The sequence below is a fragment of the Phodopus roborovskii genome, unplaced genomic scaffold, assembly GCF_943737965.1.
Source record: "Phodopus roborovskii unplaced genomic scaffold, PHOROB, whole genome shotgun sequence".
NCBI lineage: Eukaryota > Metazoa > Chordata > Mammalia > Rodentia > Cricetidae > Phodopus > Phodopus roborovskii.
Window position 1 is genome coordinate 4043412 of NW_026126423.1, and position 15934 is coordinate 4059345.

Sequence of the window (15934 nt, forward strand, 5' to 3'; positions counted from 1 at the left end):
TCCATCTGCACGTATATCTGCACCACTTGTGTGCCTGGTGGCTGCAATGGCGAGAAGAGGCATCAGATCCCCTGGCACTGGAGATGAAGAAGATTGTTAGCCATGTGGGTGCTGGGACATGAACTTGTGTCCTGGAAGAACAGCCCTTGCTCTTATCTACAGCCCCACACATCCTTTTTCAAGAGATGGATTACATTCCATTTTTTCAATATTAAATGCTTTTTACAAGAGCAGTGATATTAAAATCAGCCTCACCTCATGTTCTCCTTACCCATCAATACATCAAACTACAATCTGGCCTGTTCGTATTTGCTCATAATTTCAGCTACTTGGTTGGGGCAGGAGGACAAAGTTCAAGGACGATCTAGGCTACTGAGCAAGTTCCAGGCCTGCCTTGAAAAGTTAGCAGGAACTTACTTCGCTATATAAAAGGGGTAGGAGATGTCCTTGACTACCCAGCAGTGCCTAGAATGGCTGTGATGGTGCACGCCTGTAATATTAGAGGGGAAGGCAAGAGGTCATCCTCTGCTATACAGAGTTCAAGGCCAGCATGGGGATAAATAGAGGTAGCTATTGATTTCATATATGTCCCATACATTTTTCTTAGGAAAAAAAAAAGTAGGAACTATCCTGACATCAACTAAGAAAATTAAACTAGGGCTGGTGAGGTGGCTCAGAGGTTCAGTGTACCCAGAATTTGGTGTCCAACACCTATAACTCATAGTTTACAACTCTGATACCCTCTGCTGGCCTCTGGGTACCAGCATTTGCATTGATGCTTATTACCCTAGTGCTGGGCAAGTGGTGACAGGATTCCTGGGGCTTTCTGGCCACTAACTCTGATACAGCTCCCTGACTCAAGGGAATGAGATAGAAAGTAATAGAATAGATCCCTGGCATTCTTTCTTTGGTCTGCACACACCATACCATACCACACCACATGTGCGCGCGCGCATGCGAGCGGACACAAACACAAACACACACCCCACCACCACCCCTACACATGCACTAAATAAGTAAATAAATAAATAGAGATACAAATAATAAAATCTTTTAAAGGAAAGCAAGACAATTAAATAGGCATTTCATAGATTTAGAAGATGAGACTCCAAAGCATCATTCGGGTTTCAGGAGCCTTGTCCTTAAGGACACTCAGTAGACTAGCATAATAATGTCCACTGTCCTGTACACTTTGAGATGGGCTTGCTAAGTGATTCAGGTTGAGCTTTGGAGGCCTCACTCTTAGGTTCTGGGATGACGGCTCACTGAGCATGTCTTGAAATTAGTGTGTGGTTGACCTAAAAATTGTGTTCCACTCTGGTAATGAGAATATAATGTTTATTTTGGGGATCATTGCCATGTGTGTAGGAAATGTAATCAAATGTACCCCTTTCTGTTTTGTTTTTCCATGCCAAGAAATCATTCCTAACAATGAGTTTACTAGAAGGTATAAAACTTGTCACTACAAGTGACAAGGTGACAAGCAGTGATCCCCTAAGTCTGATGCTGGAACATGGACTTGCTTTCCCTGCCCATAACCAGCCATTAAGTGTCTACCTCCACTAATCTGAATAGATTCACACACAAACATGATTCACCAGTTGATGGCAGTGTGTGTGTGTGCGTGCATGCGTGTGTGCGTGCGTGGGTGTGCGTGCGTGTGTGTGTGTGTGCGTGCGTGTGTGTGCGTGTGTGTGTGTGCGTGCGTGCATGCTTGTGTGTGTGTGCGTGCGTGTGTGTGTGCGCGCGTGCGTGCTTGTGTGCATGCCAGCGTGTGTAATATTAGGATAAAGAGTGAAAGGAGTATAGGAAAAAAAAATGCTGCCTTATTGTTTAAATGTATTTTTGTTTTTAGAGCTGGAAAATACATTTCACCTACAAAACCAGTAGGCCAAAAAGAAAACAAAAGAAAAAACCCTCCAAATTTTGAGCATCATCTACAGTTTTCTATGGTGTGGGATGGCTACCCTCTGAGTGATTCAGAAAGAGTCAAATGGTGCCGAGCCACATTACAGCTCTAAATGCACATTGGTGAAATGAGATGCCGATCCATTTGCACACTAATGTGCTATTTTTAAGTCATGCATCACAGTGTCTTGAAAGAGGACTGTCATAATTATGATGGATTAGACTGCAGAGTCAGCCCTCCGTGCAGTAATTGTTTCACAGATGCTGTCGATGTGACTTGAATTTATAATTAATTATTGTCACAGGCAAGAGAAAGCACAAAATTAAACTCAGAAAATCTGCGATGGCTAAAAACTGAATTGCTAGCTACCCCCTCAAAAGAGCAGTATTTTAAATGGAGATAAGTTTTGTTTTGTTTGGCCTTTGTTTTGGTTTTTATTGTTTGTTTGGAGACAGGGTCTCTGCATCTCTCTCGCTGTCCTGGAACTCACTATGTAGACAAGTGGCAGTATTAAAGGTGTGCTACCATGCTCAGAATAAAGATGGTTTGTAAACTCTTGCCTCTGACACAGTCCGCAATGGTCAGTCTGTGCCATTAGCTAATACCATGGAATGGGAATGGCCATAAAATGATTGCACATTCCTATTTATGACAAATTACTCTATTATAAATTTACCCTTAAACTTTCAATGACAAAAGGGATGTATTTATATAGTTGCTATAACCACTACCTCAGACAGCCACACATTGTGAAGAGTAATAGAATACTCAAAAGGATAAACATTAAAAATATGGTTGGTGGAGTTTAAATTATGAAGTGTGTGTGTGTGTGTGTGTGTGTGTGTGTTGTGTATTGTGTTTGGCCTGCATGTATGTCTGTGTGAGGGAGTCAGTCCCACTGGAACTTGAGTTATACACAGTTGTGAGGTGTGTTGTGAGAGTGCTGGGAATTGAACCCAGGTTCTCTGGAAGAGCAGCTTGTGCTCTTAGCGTTTGAACCATCATATTTTAGGGAATCCGCAGCCACTACAATGGTGCACACCTGTAATCCTCACACTCGGTGGCATGGGGGAATCTTAAATTCAACAGAGTATCACAATAACTCTATAGGAACCTCATATGACACACTTTGAGTGTTTACATTTTATTTACTTCAAGCCATATAAGGAAACAGGGCCCTGGTTGAAGGTAACACCCATAACTCTGTCAATAACTACAGGTCTATAGACATGTAGCAAACTGCCTTTTAGAGTATTAATACTAAGCATGCAAATGGGCTCAATAAAGGCAAAGTAGGAATTTAAGATCAAAATAAAGTATCCCTAAATCATGTATTTTCATTTGTGCTATATGACGGAACGTGCTTCAAGGAGCTGTCTCTCTGCATGGCCCCAACAGGAGCCACAATTTTCATGCATAATAAACTCAGGCGGTTTCTCAGCATTCACATCTGTTAAGTGGGAAAACAATGAAGTCCTTTCTGATGCTTTGCAATGCTTCCTACATCATTGGACTATTAATGTCACATGCCCTCCCTCATATCTGAATGTCATTTAAAGTCCTGTTAGTCTTTCAAAGGTGAAGTGCCGTTCTGTGTTTCTGAGCTCTTTGCTAACATACTTCTGAGAGTCAGAATGGCTGCCTGAGTCCTGAGTACATGATTGGCTGAGGGTATTTACACTTATTTGATTTCCAAATGATATAATAGTTGATGATTTTTCATTAGTCCTATGTATTAATTCCTGAGATTGGTGATGGATTTCAATAGCTTGCAATTAGCCAATACCTTTAAATGTTTAAGTGTTTAAAACTGGTTGTTTGGGCTTGTTTTTCTGTCTGTCTGTCTGTCTGTCTGTTTGGTGTGTGTGTGTGTGTGTGTGTGTGTGTGTGTGTGTGTGTGTGTGTGTGTGTTTTAAGTGTAGCTGTTACAGTGAGGTGTCCTGTAAAGCATCCCAGGGAAGCTTAGCCAGTAGCCAGTCAGGCTTGCAGGTTTCCTGAAGGACATTTGGCCTATGCTCTTATATAAACAAAATAACTGCTTTTAAACTATAGCACCCTAATTTTGATTGGTCAATGTCCTCATGAGTGACATTGGCTAATCCCTCTTACACAATTGCTGCTCAAGCTGGATGTGATTTCCCGCATGGGCTTCAGAGTGAGACCCTGTCTCAAATTTTTAGGGATGATGATGAAGATGGCATTGATTCTCAGTCTGGATGAAAAATTTCTTCATGCGGCAAACAATTATAGCACAGATTACCATCTATGAATCTCAAGTAATTACATTACTTTAAAAGTGTCTAATCTCATAAATTAAAAAAATTCTATTTCTGATCATTCACTTATTAGAACAGATAAAAACAAAAGTCCATTTCAATGGAGAAAGGAAATGCTATGAATTTTCCTGTAAAATATGGTTGAAATTGAATCCTCACTGGGTAACTGAGAGGGCAAAACTTGGCATTTAGAGGTAGGATATTCAGAGGTGATTAAAACTGGGATCATGGGGTGGGTTCCCCATGATGTGAGTCCCATGTCATCAACCCATAATAACAGCTTGCAGAGGTTTCTTTTCTCTCCTTCTACTATGTGAGTTTTAGGGTTCAGCCCAGGTCTTTTGGAATAAGGGGCTTCATAATGAAGAGGCAGAGACCAGCACACCCCCCCACACACACACACACACAGTTCTGACTTTGCCATCCTGCCCTGCTCTGCCTTCAAACAAGAACAGCAGGAAGGTTGTTCCACTTGAGAATGAAGAGCCAAAATAAGCCTCCAACCTGCCCAGCCCTGTGCTATTAGCAATAGGAAGTGGACTGAGGAAAATCATGCACAAATAACTCCAGCAAAAATTTATAGTTTTTGAAAATGTTTTGCAGCCATTTAAATTTGAAAAAAAAATAACCTTATATCTTAACTGATTATTAGATAACTATCTCAAATACAACCCAAAGATTCTTTCTGTTTCAACCATGACTTTGTCAGCTTAAAAAACAAAAAGAAAAACCCTCCCTGAACCTGACAACTATGGCATGGAAACATCTTTATTCTCTCTCTCTAATACAAATAATGCCAAGCATACATATCAAAAGTACTGTACAAATGGGTCCAGAGCTCTATAATATTATGAGTATTCATACAAGTTTGGTTTAGGACATACATACTAAAGCCAAAGGCAACATTTCCTTTTTTACTCTCTGACATGGGAGTGTGGTTTCTAGAGACAGTGTTTAAATTCCCTGAACTATTAACTTTCCCTGAATTATTGGCTTTACCCAGAAAATGAATTCTTGCCACAGAATACTTCTGTTTAAATTGGTACTTAAAATTGCTATTGTGTTTAAACATCCATATTAATATAAATTGCATTTTGTTACGTCATCTCTTAAGAGCTATTATTATGTTTAAAAGTGTGTTTGAGCTTCATCCATTATAATTTTTACCTTGACACTTTCAAGATTGTCCAAAAATTACGTGGAGTGGATCATAATGTATTGCTTGCTTAAAATACTACAATTCATAGGTAAAAATTCGGTAGGACAGCACTGTATACAGAGCCTGAAAAAAAATTTTTTTTAACATCAGAAATGTACATAAATATCATTTGGTATATATATATATATATATATATATATATATATATATATATATATATATATGGCTTGGTTGTAAAGTTACCAAGATGCATCTTTTCCTTCCTCTTCTCTCTCCTTCTTTTCCTCTCTCTCTCTCCTTTATTAATAAAACCAAGAGCAACTCAAAAGAAATCAGATGCAATACATGATATGGAATTTTAAATTTCCCCAAAAGTGAAAAATAAATGTTTTTTTTCCTGTCATCCAACATAGTTTACTATTTTAATTTTTTGAGACGTTTTGGTTTTAAATTCACAATGTAGCTGAAAACAACCTTGTCCTCAATTATTCTGACAGCGTCTTCCTTTGGAGTATTAGTATGCATGTGCCATCTGCCTGGGTTAATGTGGTGCTGGGGACTGAGGTCAGCCAGGACTTTGTACATGCCAGACAAGCACTCTACCAGATGAACTACGTCCTTAGCCCATCATGGATATTTTTTTAAAAGTGAGAGATTTACATTATTTTTTCAGATAGGCCTGCAATCCAGTGGTTCTTTTCTTGTAGCACGTTTCAACTTAAAGTAGCAACTACTGCAAGGGTGCAGTAGTTGAATGTAACCATATATTCATGTCTACGTTGGGCGATGTCAATCTCGCCTGTTATTTGAAATGTAGAAAAAGACATCACTTTTTTTTTGTGCAGTGAGAAGTATCTTATCAATTTAAATTTTTATTAAGTAATGCACATTTAAAAGTATGAAAAGACAATTAAAAGCAATCCTCTTCCCATTGCTGTTATTATTCCGTCTGTGTATTTTGCAGCAAAAGGTTAGAGACCATATGTAAATTGTTGGGATAACCATGGAGTCCAGCCATGTAACTGTTGAAATGAGTAAGGCACTATAGAAACACTGGAGAGAAACTTGGGACATCCTAGAACGACACTGCTGCCCACCAGGCTGGCTCCATCCTTTTCAGAACATCTAGCTGGGTGTTATATTTTCTTGTCTCTTCCTTCCCTATTGCAATCTTGTTATATAGACATAGAGCTTTTGAGTTTACTTCTTCTGTTACAACTACAATGTTTTATCTCCAGAAAGCTTGGGATTGCTTTTATGTTTTGAGGATATAATTGCATTTTGGGGGCCACTTTACTAAATCTTTAGAAATGATGACAGCGTTTCAGCTGGTCTCTTCGTTGATCAGTGTACAGCATCACTATCTTCTTGAGACTGAGTCTCACCTGGCTGTCCTAGAACTCCTGTAGACACATCCCCTTCCCATAGGGGATTAAAAGTTCGAGCAACAGTGTCCTGCTAAAGTTAATAACTTTAATGTTGTTTCTCAGCATTTCTATCTCATTTCTTCCTCTGTCTTGTCTAAAAACTAAGTACTAATCTAATACAGCACTGTTTACATCCAGACAGAAAATAGTGCCCACCTCCACTATTAGTCTTAAATGAGAAAGATGAAGAGGATGACTAAATGAATCTGGAAGTGTTTACAGTTTTAAAAACGATTTACTTTGTGTGTGTGTGTGTGTGCGCGTGTGCGCGCGCACGCATGTGCATGTGTGTGTGCATGTTTTGCAGTTACATGTGTTCAGAGTAGAAGACCAGATTAGCCACAACATTGGTGTTCAGAACCAAACACAGGTCTTAACTACTGAGCCATTTCTTCTAGCCCTTAAGATGAGTTTTTAAATGCCCACCCCCTCCGCCACCTCCAGCCTTTTCATCTTAGGGCTTTGAATTTTTTTTTTTTTTTTTTAACAAATCTGAAAAATGTTTGAATCGATAATAGTGGTAATAAGTTAGAATTTGAATCATCCTAGTGAAATTTAGTGGATGAGGACCAAAATGAATCAGATTAAGCACCAAAATGAATTAGATTTATGTTTAAGCAGTACATAATAGAGGCAGGCCACCTACAGTTGAAGTTCAAGATGTAGAAGAAACTGAATTAGCAGAAGGTGATGCTGACATAGATGTAGAGGGCTCCTGTTACACACCAGCAAAAGCACTTTGAGCTGAAGGCACTTACTGATGGTTTTTATAGGTTGTCACTGCTGGGGCAGAAAGGATAGATATTTGCATATGAAACCAATTATCAGGCTTAAAAAATTTTAAATTGCATTTATTTATGTATGACTATATGTATTCTATGTATTATATATGTATGCATGTGCCATGATAGTTGTAAGAGGTCAGGCAGGGGACAATTCGTAGGACTTCACTCCTCTCACTTGGGCGCTGGGAATTAAACTGCAGCCGTCAGCTTGGTGACAAGTAAGTGCCCTTACTTAACCTGCTCAGTCATCTCATCCACCCTAGACAGGAAATCTTTATTAAAGTGGGGGTCTACCTGTTGTTGCAATATCACCTAGAAGTGACATGCTTGGAGGTGGTGCATGTTTGGAAGTGGTTGTGTATTGAACCTGCGGACAGTTTCTTGCAAGCTGCACATATCACCTTGCACTGACTTAAGTCCCTAGCCAAATGGGTATTTTAGAGCCATGCCATTCACCATATCATCCATTGCATATTGGCATCACTGAAATGAAATATGATATTCCTGTCCCATGAAAGAGTTTGAAAAGCACTGATACAGGCCAGGCAGAATTAATCAGGTATGATAAGGCTGAAAGATACCAGGATTAGATTTTATTAGATCATTAGAATGTTCTTTTTGATCTTTGAGGCAGCCTGGAAGAACTTGAGGGAGGATTTATTTTTTGAGGAGCTGTTACAGGTATTATGAGACAAAATAGAACACAGTGAATTTTAATGCAGACGATCCAAGGAACACTCAGGAACCAGAAATGACAGTAAGAGCTGGGAGAGGGGATGTAGGGTTTTTTCCTCTGATACTACTGGCTGGTGAAGTGTGAACTTCTCAAAGCAGCTGGGATTCCATTGTTCCTCTTCTGCATGCTAGGAAGACAAGAGGAAGCTGTTGGCTAAAAGATGAAAATGAGTATCTAATTGTTATACCTAGGTACTGATGGTGTTGTAATGCCTTTTCAATTTTTGTGTCTGTATTCTTTAGGACTCATTCAAAGGACAGCCTTGTGGATGGCCCCGAAGCAAGCCTGATGGAACAGGACAGACCCACCCATCCTGAGGGCAACAGTCTGAGTCCATTCCTGATACCATCACCTTCTCCCATTCGCCAGACAGAACCACAGCTCCAGAATGGAAGCCTGTTAGCAGAGAGACTTCATCCAGAAGGAGTGAATGGAGGCACTAAGTGGCAGACCTTCGAACGCTATTATGGAATACCCCATGTGAAAGGCAGCCAGAGCAGTCGCGAGAGTCCAGACTTCTTACACGAAGGCAGAGGGTATTCCGGGTGCTTGCAAAACGGAGGGATAAAACGCACTGTTAGTGAACCATCTCTCTCTGGGCTCCATCTAAACAAGAAACTGAAACTAGACCAAAAAGCTAAGGGAGAAGGTAATAACTTCAGGGCAAGCCAAGAAAGAAACCCAGGTGGAAGCAGCCGTCAGCCAAATGTCTCCAGTGTGAGAGAGAACAGAGATGCTGTGCCCTCTGTTACCCAGGGAGGTGCAGGGACAGCCATCGAAGATTTCCCGACTCGTAACTGCAATGGAGTTGAACACACAGAGTTTCCGGTTCTTGAGGAGCAGGAAGGGGAAAATGGCAGGAACGTTTTACTACTTAAAAACAAGGCTGTGCTAATGCCTAATGGTGCTACAGTTTCTGCCCCTTCTGTGGAAAACACACGTGGTGAAGTCCTGGAAAGAACACCATCTCAGTGTTGTCCAGATAGTGTTTCCACTGCAGTGCAGAATAACACATCTCATGTGAATGCCCTCAACAGTCGGGCTACTAATGAGTTGTCTTGTGAGATCACTCAACCATCGCATACCTCAGAGCAGATCAATTCCCCACAGACCTCAGGCTCCCAGCTGCCTCCGGAGCCAGCTGCCCCGGTGACTGAGGTCTGTGATGCTGATAATGCCAGCAAACCAGCTGGAGTGCTAGGTACCTGTCCCTTCCCAAAACCAGAACACCAACAAAATTCAGTTTTGGAGACGTGCCCATCTCCTGCAGAAAACAGAAACATCCAGGGAAACATGAAGCCGTTTGCTGAAGAGTTCGGTTCCAGTTCCAACAGTGATTTGCAAGCTTCTTGTGGCAGCTCCGAACAGTATTTACAGCGAAAGGAAATCAATGGTGCTTACTTCAGGCAAGGCTCAGTGTTCACTAAAGAGTCCATTTCTGCCACTGCCGTAACTCCAACACCACAGTTGCTTCTTTGTCCCCGTCCCGTTCTTCCGCTTCCTTCGGAGGGAAAAGGTTCTCTGAATGATGAGGCCTTGGAAGAGCACCGTCACTTAAGCAACACAACTCTCTTACGGGAAGGGAAAATGGAACATCAACCAAAGGTGGCACCATCTTGCCAGAGTCCAAATCTATCTGTTCACACATCCAACCCCTTGTCGGTGCTTCCAGAAGGACATCAGAGTAATCGTGGCTCAGTATGCTCTGAACAAACAAGAACAATGTCAGAATATCTCAAGTATTATCCCCCGAATCATGGCCGCAGTGGAGACTTACAAGAGCGCAGCCTGCATCTGATGGGACACAGGGAACAAGACATTCTGAAGGATGAAAATGGGGAACCAGCACAAGATCCGCTGCTGGCGGCCCAGCACTACCTGAAACCGGGATGGATTGAACTGAAGACCTCTCGGCTTCGTGAAGCACACCATCAGCCGCAATGTAAGGATGCGATGTTTCACTCAGTCCTTCGCTATCAGGCCAGCCCTTCCGGTCAGATGCCCTCCAAATGGTGCACGGGAAATGTAAATGTGCTGGGAGGATTCCAAAGGCTACCTTACATCCAGAAAACAGTTCCGCCTGAGCAGAAGTCACAAGCGTACCAAGTGGAGCTGAATCAAGGACACTCTCCAGGTATGAGGGACCAACAGCTACCGTTCCAGCAAACTTCATACCAGGGGTGCATCTCCAAGGCAGACCCCTCTCCTGGTGCTCACGGGCAAGCACCGAGTGCGCCTCCGTTTCATTTCCAGCAAAGAGTGGATCCCTCCACTAAGAAGCACTTGAATCAGCAGGCCGCAGAGACCGAACCATTTTCAACCTTTTTACAGCATAAACCTCCTATGCACACAGCCCAAACACAAGCATCCCAGAACTCAAATTTCCCTCAAAACTGCCAGCAGCAACAATTACAGAGGAAGAATAAAGAAGAAATGCCCCAGATCTTTTCTCATCTCCAAGGTAGCAATGAGAAGCAAAGAGAAGGACCATGCTCTGGCCGGATTAAAGTGGGAGAATGCTATAGTGGTGAAAACCAGTTTTCAAAATCAAGTAATTTCCAAACTCACAATAGCCAAGGGCCGCTGGAGCAAGTACAGAATGTGAGTAGTAACAATTACCCTTATATGAAGATCTTCAAATCGAATCCCAGCAAATCACAGATTCCCTGTTCAAATGATACACACCCGGTTCCTGAGACTCGAGAACAAACTCTATATCCTGAACTACTTGCAGGAAATAAGACCCCAAGCCTGCAGAACATGCAATATTTTCCAAATGATGTGACCCCAAATCAGGATATTCATCACAGGTGCTTTCCAGTCCAAGAACAGAAGCCTCAAGAAGCTCCCACCCTGCAGGGATTTAAAGGCAGAAGCCAGGATGTGTTGCCTGGGCAGCAGCAGGCAGCAAAACTAGCTGAAGTAGCTCAGCAGAGGTACTTGGTGCCCGATCAAGCAAAGGCACTCCCTGTGCCCAAGCCGGGAGGAAATCAGATGCAGACCCCTCCTCCGAGGGACACTCAGAAACATGCTGCCCTAAGGTGGCTGCTCTTACAGAAGCAAGGACAGCAGCAAACACAGCAGTTCCAGGTTGACCCTTGTCACAATCAGATGCACAGGCCAATCAAGACTGAGCCTGGGTCCAAACCCTCATCCTGTAAACGCCCCATGTCGGCACCCCAAGAAAAACTGTCCAAAAGGATAAAGCAAGAGATTTCCCCACTGAGCTGTGATGACGGGCAGCCGAAGAGCATCATTGAGACCTTGGAGCAGCATCTGAAGCAGTTTCAGCTCAACTCATTCTTTAACCATAAGTCCCTGACTCTCTCACACGAACCAGTGAGAGTGGAGACATCGGGGGCCATCACAGTTTTATCTACCAATGTCCACACTGTAGACCCTGAGAGCCACACCCCAGCTGCGGAAAAGACACCAACCAAAAGGACAGCTGGCTCTGCTCTCAACAATTTTTTAGACTCACCTTCCAAACTCCTAAAACTTCCCATAAGAAACTTATTGGATACGCCTGTCAAGACTCAGTATGATATCGCATCATGCAGATGTGTAGGTAAGTACAAGTAACATACTGACGCACAGGCTGTTTCCCAAATCAGCTAACTGTCTTCGTATCTGAGAGTTTCTTCCTTCCTTAACTTCTTTACTGAATCTTTGCACCTCAATTCTGCTCATCTCCTGGTCTCCTCATCCCTGTTGTATCCCCTTCATGAAAGAAAACAAAAAACAAAGTAAGGAAGCAAATAAAAGCAACAACAAAGAAAAAGAGAAACAGAAAAAAAAAAACATTAAATCAATATAGAACAAGAACCACATCCGAAACATCAAAATCTCTTATCCCCTTCCCTCCTGCCTCTCCACCTCTCCTCCATCATCTTCCCTCCATCACCTATCACCTCCTCTCCATCACCTCCTCCATCACCTCTCCTTCATCATCTCCTCCATCACCTCCCCTCTCCTCTCCCATCCCCTCCATCACCTCTTCACCATCACCTTCTCCATCTCCTCTCCACCATCACCTTACCTCCATCACCTTCCTCCATCACCTCTCCTCCATAACCTCCCTTCCATCTCTTCTCCTCCATCACCTTCCCTCTATCACCTCCTCTCCATCACCTCCCCTCAATCATCTCCCTTCCATCACCTCTCTTCCATCACCTCCTCTCCATAACCTCCCCTCCATCTCTTCTTCATCACCTCCCCTCCATCACCTTCCCTCTATCACCTCCCCTCAATCACCTCCCTTCCATCACCTACTCTCCATCACCTCCCTTCCATCACCTCTCTTCCATCACCTCCCTTCCATCACCTCCCCTCCATCCTGATGTCATTGGAGGCTTTGGTGTGTCATATAGTATGTCCCTTTGTCCCATCAGCCTGACTAACAACTGTCCATTGCAATGAGTCATTGGTCTGGTTCAAAGCCTCTGGGTTTTGGTACTCCTTCCTCACTGGATCTTCACCAGAGCTCTTCTGGGGTATCCTGTGTCTTAGAGATCTTTCTAGTATCATTCCACAGAACCAGTCCCTTCACAAGCTCCAACAGGACCCAGATGAGGTAGATGCTAAGGTGGGGGGGGGGTGGGTCAACCCAAGGCCCAGTTGTGAGCCAGTTAGGTCAGATCAAGACATTGGGGCCACCCACCTCAGGTGTGGTGGAATCAGCTCCCCTACATGCATGCCCTCACGGTAGGTTCACCCTTGCCAGTGGTGAGGGGTGGAGGTCCTCTATCCCAAGTATATGGGCCAACTAGTCTCTTGCTGTAGTGGGCAGTGAGATGTAAGGGCAGTTTTCCCAGGGCGGCAAAGGGCAGGACAGGCTCATTCTAGCCCTCTGATTTCATCTTAAATGACTTCCAAAGCCTCCTGACATGTCACTGACCACAGACATAACGCAGACCCTGGCTGTGGCTGGACCATAGAGCCATACATGGCCCTTAGTGGTAGCTTAGTCCCAGATGACATTCTGGCTCTGGGTAGAGGGTGTTGCCACTCAGGTAGGAATGGTTCTAGTAATTGTGTGGTTGCCAGATATCACCGAGATGTCTCAGCCCTTAATGGCTAGGCTCACAAACAAAACTGTTAAGACTTCTTTTCTTCCTTTTTAAAGCTGGAGCCAATTGTAAAGGCTCATAAAAAAAATGTTTTTATCTTTAAATTTCAGACATTTGTGCCATGCAAAATGAAAACTTCACTTGCATTTGCTCCCCCCCAAAACCAACTGAATATATTCATTTTCCCCCACTAATAAGATCTTGAAGTATAAATGTATTTTATATCATTTTAATGACTTGTTTGTATTAATTGAAATTCTGTCTGTCTGTCTGCACACCAGAAGAAGGCATAGGATCACATGGAACTACAGTTGTGAGCCAACATAAGGGTACTGGGAATTCTAACTGCTTGATCCATCTCTCCAGCCCTGGATCTTTAATTTGGTTTGGTTTGGTTTTCACGACGTGGTCTCCCAGCCCTGTTCATCTTGTAACTCACTATGTAGGTCAGGCTGGCCTGCCTCTGCCTCCCAAGTGCTAGGACTAAAGGCATGTATCACCATGCCCAGCCTGGATCTATTTATTTTAACTTTTATCTCTTAGAGAAGGCATATAGGCAGGAAAACTTGTTAACATGAAAAAAATAACTACTTCCTCCAACTCATGTAGCTTTTAAACCAAAACAGTGCCATAAACCCATGTCTGTGGTTAAAGATTAGTAGATTTCTGGGAATTGAGGGAGTTACTATCTTTAATCTTGAGCTGGAAAATTGCAGTCCCAAAGTTCTGAGTACTTAACTTAGTTACAAGGCTCTGAGTACTGTAAGTTAGCCCTTGGTACTGGAGCAATGAGAACTTGCAGATGCTCCCTTAGGAACACTTAGAGTGAGTACTTTCCCACTGAAATGCTTTGTGTTGGTTTGTGTTCCTTTTTGTTTGTTTTATTTTTTTTATAAAAATGGTATTTTTTTTTAAAAAATAAATGCCACCTGTTAAGTTTGTGTTATGTACAGATGTGCAGCTGGAGATACCTGTAGTGGCTGGCCCTCACAGGTGTAGACATGCAGCTGGAGATACCTGTAGTGGCTGGCCCTTACAGGTGTAGATGTGCAGCTGGAGATACCTGTAGTGACTGGCCCTGGCCCTTACAGGTGTAGATGAAGACATTAGACGAACAGGGTACATTACTGTCTAGTGTTCCACCCATCCCGTGTCCTCACTGTATTGCACCATCCACTTGAAGTCCTTCTGTCCTGTGTGTGGCTAATAAGCTGCCTCACGGAGCTAATGTGTAGCGAATGTTATATAGACAGAACCAATTTCCAACCTTTACTTCTACAGCTGGTCCTTTTACTGGACTCTCTAGGATGCTCTCCCAAGATAGCTCCAAAGTGCCATGAAAATAGTTCTTGTAAAATGTTGAGGGCAAATGGGAACAGAATAAAAGGACTTCACCTGTTGAGTAATCTGGAGCGGAATAGACAAGATTCATCTTTAAACTTTGTAATTTTCAAATGACAAGCCTGATTCTTGTTGGATTTTTCTTTCTTTCTTTTTTTTCTGGTTAGAAAACTGTTGTAGTTTATTATATATACTTTAATTCCTTTATTTCTATTTGGTTCCAATTACTTGATTTTAAATAATTTCTTATGCTATATCTGAAATGTAGTGATAATTCACCAGGGACCATTGTGTATGTATTACTTGGCACATTTTTCTAAAGGGCCAAGCCACCAATGTACTCCAATTTAAAGGGAAAAAAAAGAATGAAAGTTACTTAGAGCCATTAATGTGCAGCTGGGGGATAATCTTTGGATGTAGCCTTAATACTTAGTATAATTGAGGTCTAAAATAATAATCTTCTATTATCTCAACAGAACAAGTTAATGAAAAAGATGAAGGCCCTTTTTATACCCATCTAGGAGCTGGTCCTAATGTGGCAGCTATTAGAACAATCATGGAAGAAAGGTAATTAACTCAAAGGCACAGGGCAGATTAACATTTATCCTTTGTATACCCCAGTTTTTCCAATCCCCCCACACAGAGCAGTAAACAATTGTAAATCAAGTAATTATCAGTAGGCTTAGCTATTCCAGGGTTGCCAACCCAACACACTGCTATTCACTGCATAGTCACAATATTTGACAGGACAAATAGTTGCTTAGCTGGCATAGGCTGCCCACTTGGAAATGGATGCTAGAAAACCCTGGGCGCAAGCAAAAATCATCCAGCCAACCTGCTGCAAAGGGGCCTCACTCTCCATTTCGCCTTACTTGGTGATGTGTCAAAGAAACAAGGGGGAAGCAGTAGGAGTCAGGACTATTGATTTAAATTCTTAGCTTCGCAAATGAATTCTTTCTCTTACAGGAGAAAGCAAGTGTGAAAGGTTAACTGAGAGACTCCATTTACTTTCCCAAACTGTCAGGCCAGGGTATCTACACATAATTCCCTTATGTGGAAGACTCAGAAGGCTATTCCCTATAGCTAAAGCTCTGAGCTCTTAAGCAGCAACCATGTTACAAAAATGTATTTGCATGCATACACACACATATATATGTGTGTGTGTGTGTATGCATGCATGGGTATTGCACACAGTACCATCCTTGCTTTATTTGTGGATTGTGCACTTCTAA

At 42.4% G+C, this 15934-nt stretch overlaps 1 protein-coding gene across 2 annotated transcripts in view; it reads left to right on the plus strand.

The window, feature by feature from the left end:
• The window catches only part of Tet2 (tet methylcytosine dioxygenase 2), a 76541-nt gene that overhangs the window by 45905 nt on the left and 14702 nt on the right, over positions 1-15934 (plus strand). For both annotated transcript variants that reach the window (XM_051185463.1, XM_051185464.1), the window contains 2 exons: positions 8535-11860; positions 15179-15269. In XM_051185463.1, coding sequence (XP_051041420.1) covers positions 8581-11860; positions 15179-15269 — 3371 coding nt within the window. In that variant the 5' untranslated portion in view covers positions 8535-8580. The remainder of the gene's footprint in view (positions 1-8534; positions 11861-15178; positions 15270-15934) is intronic.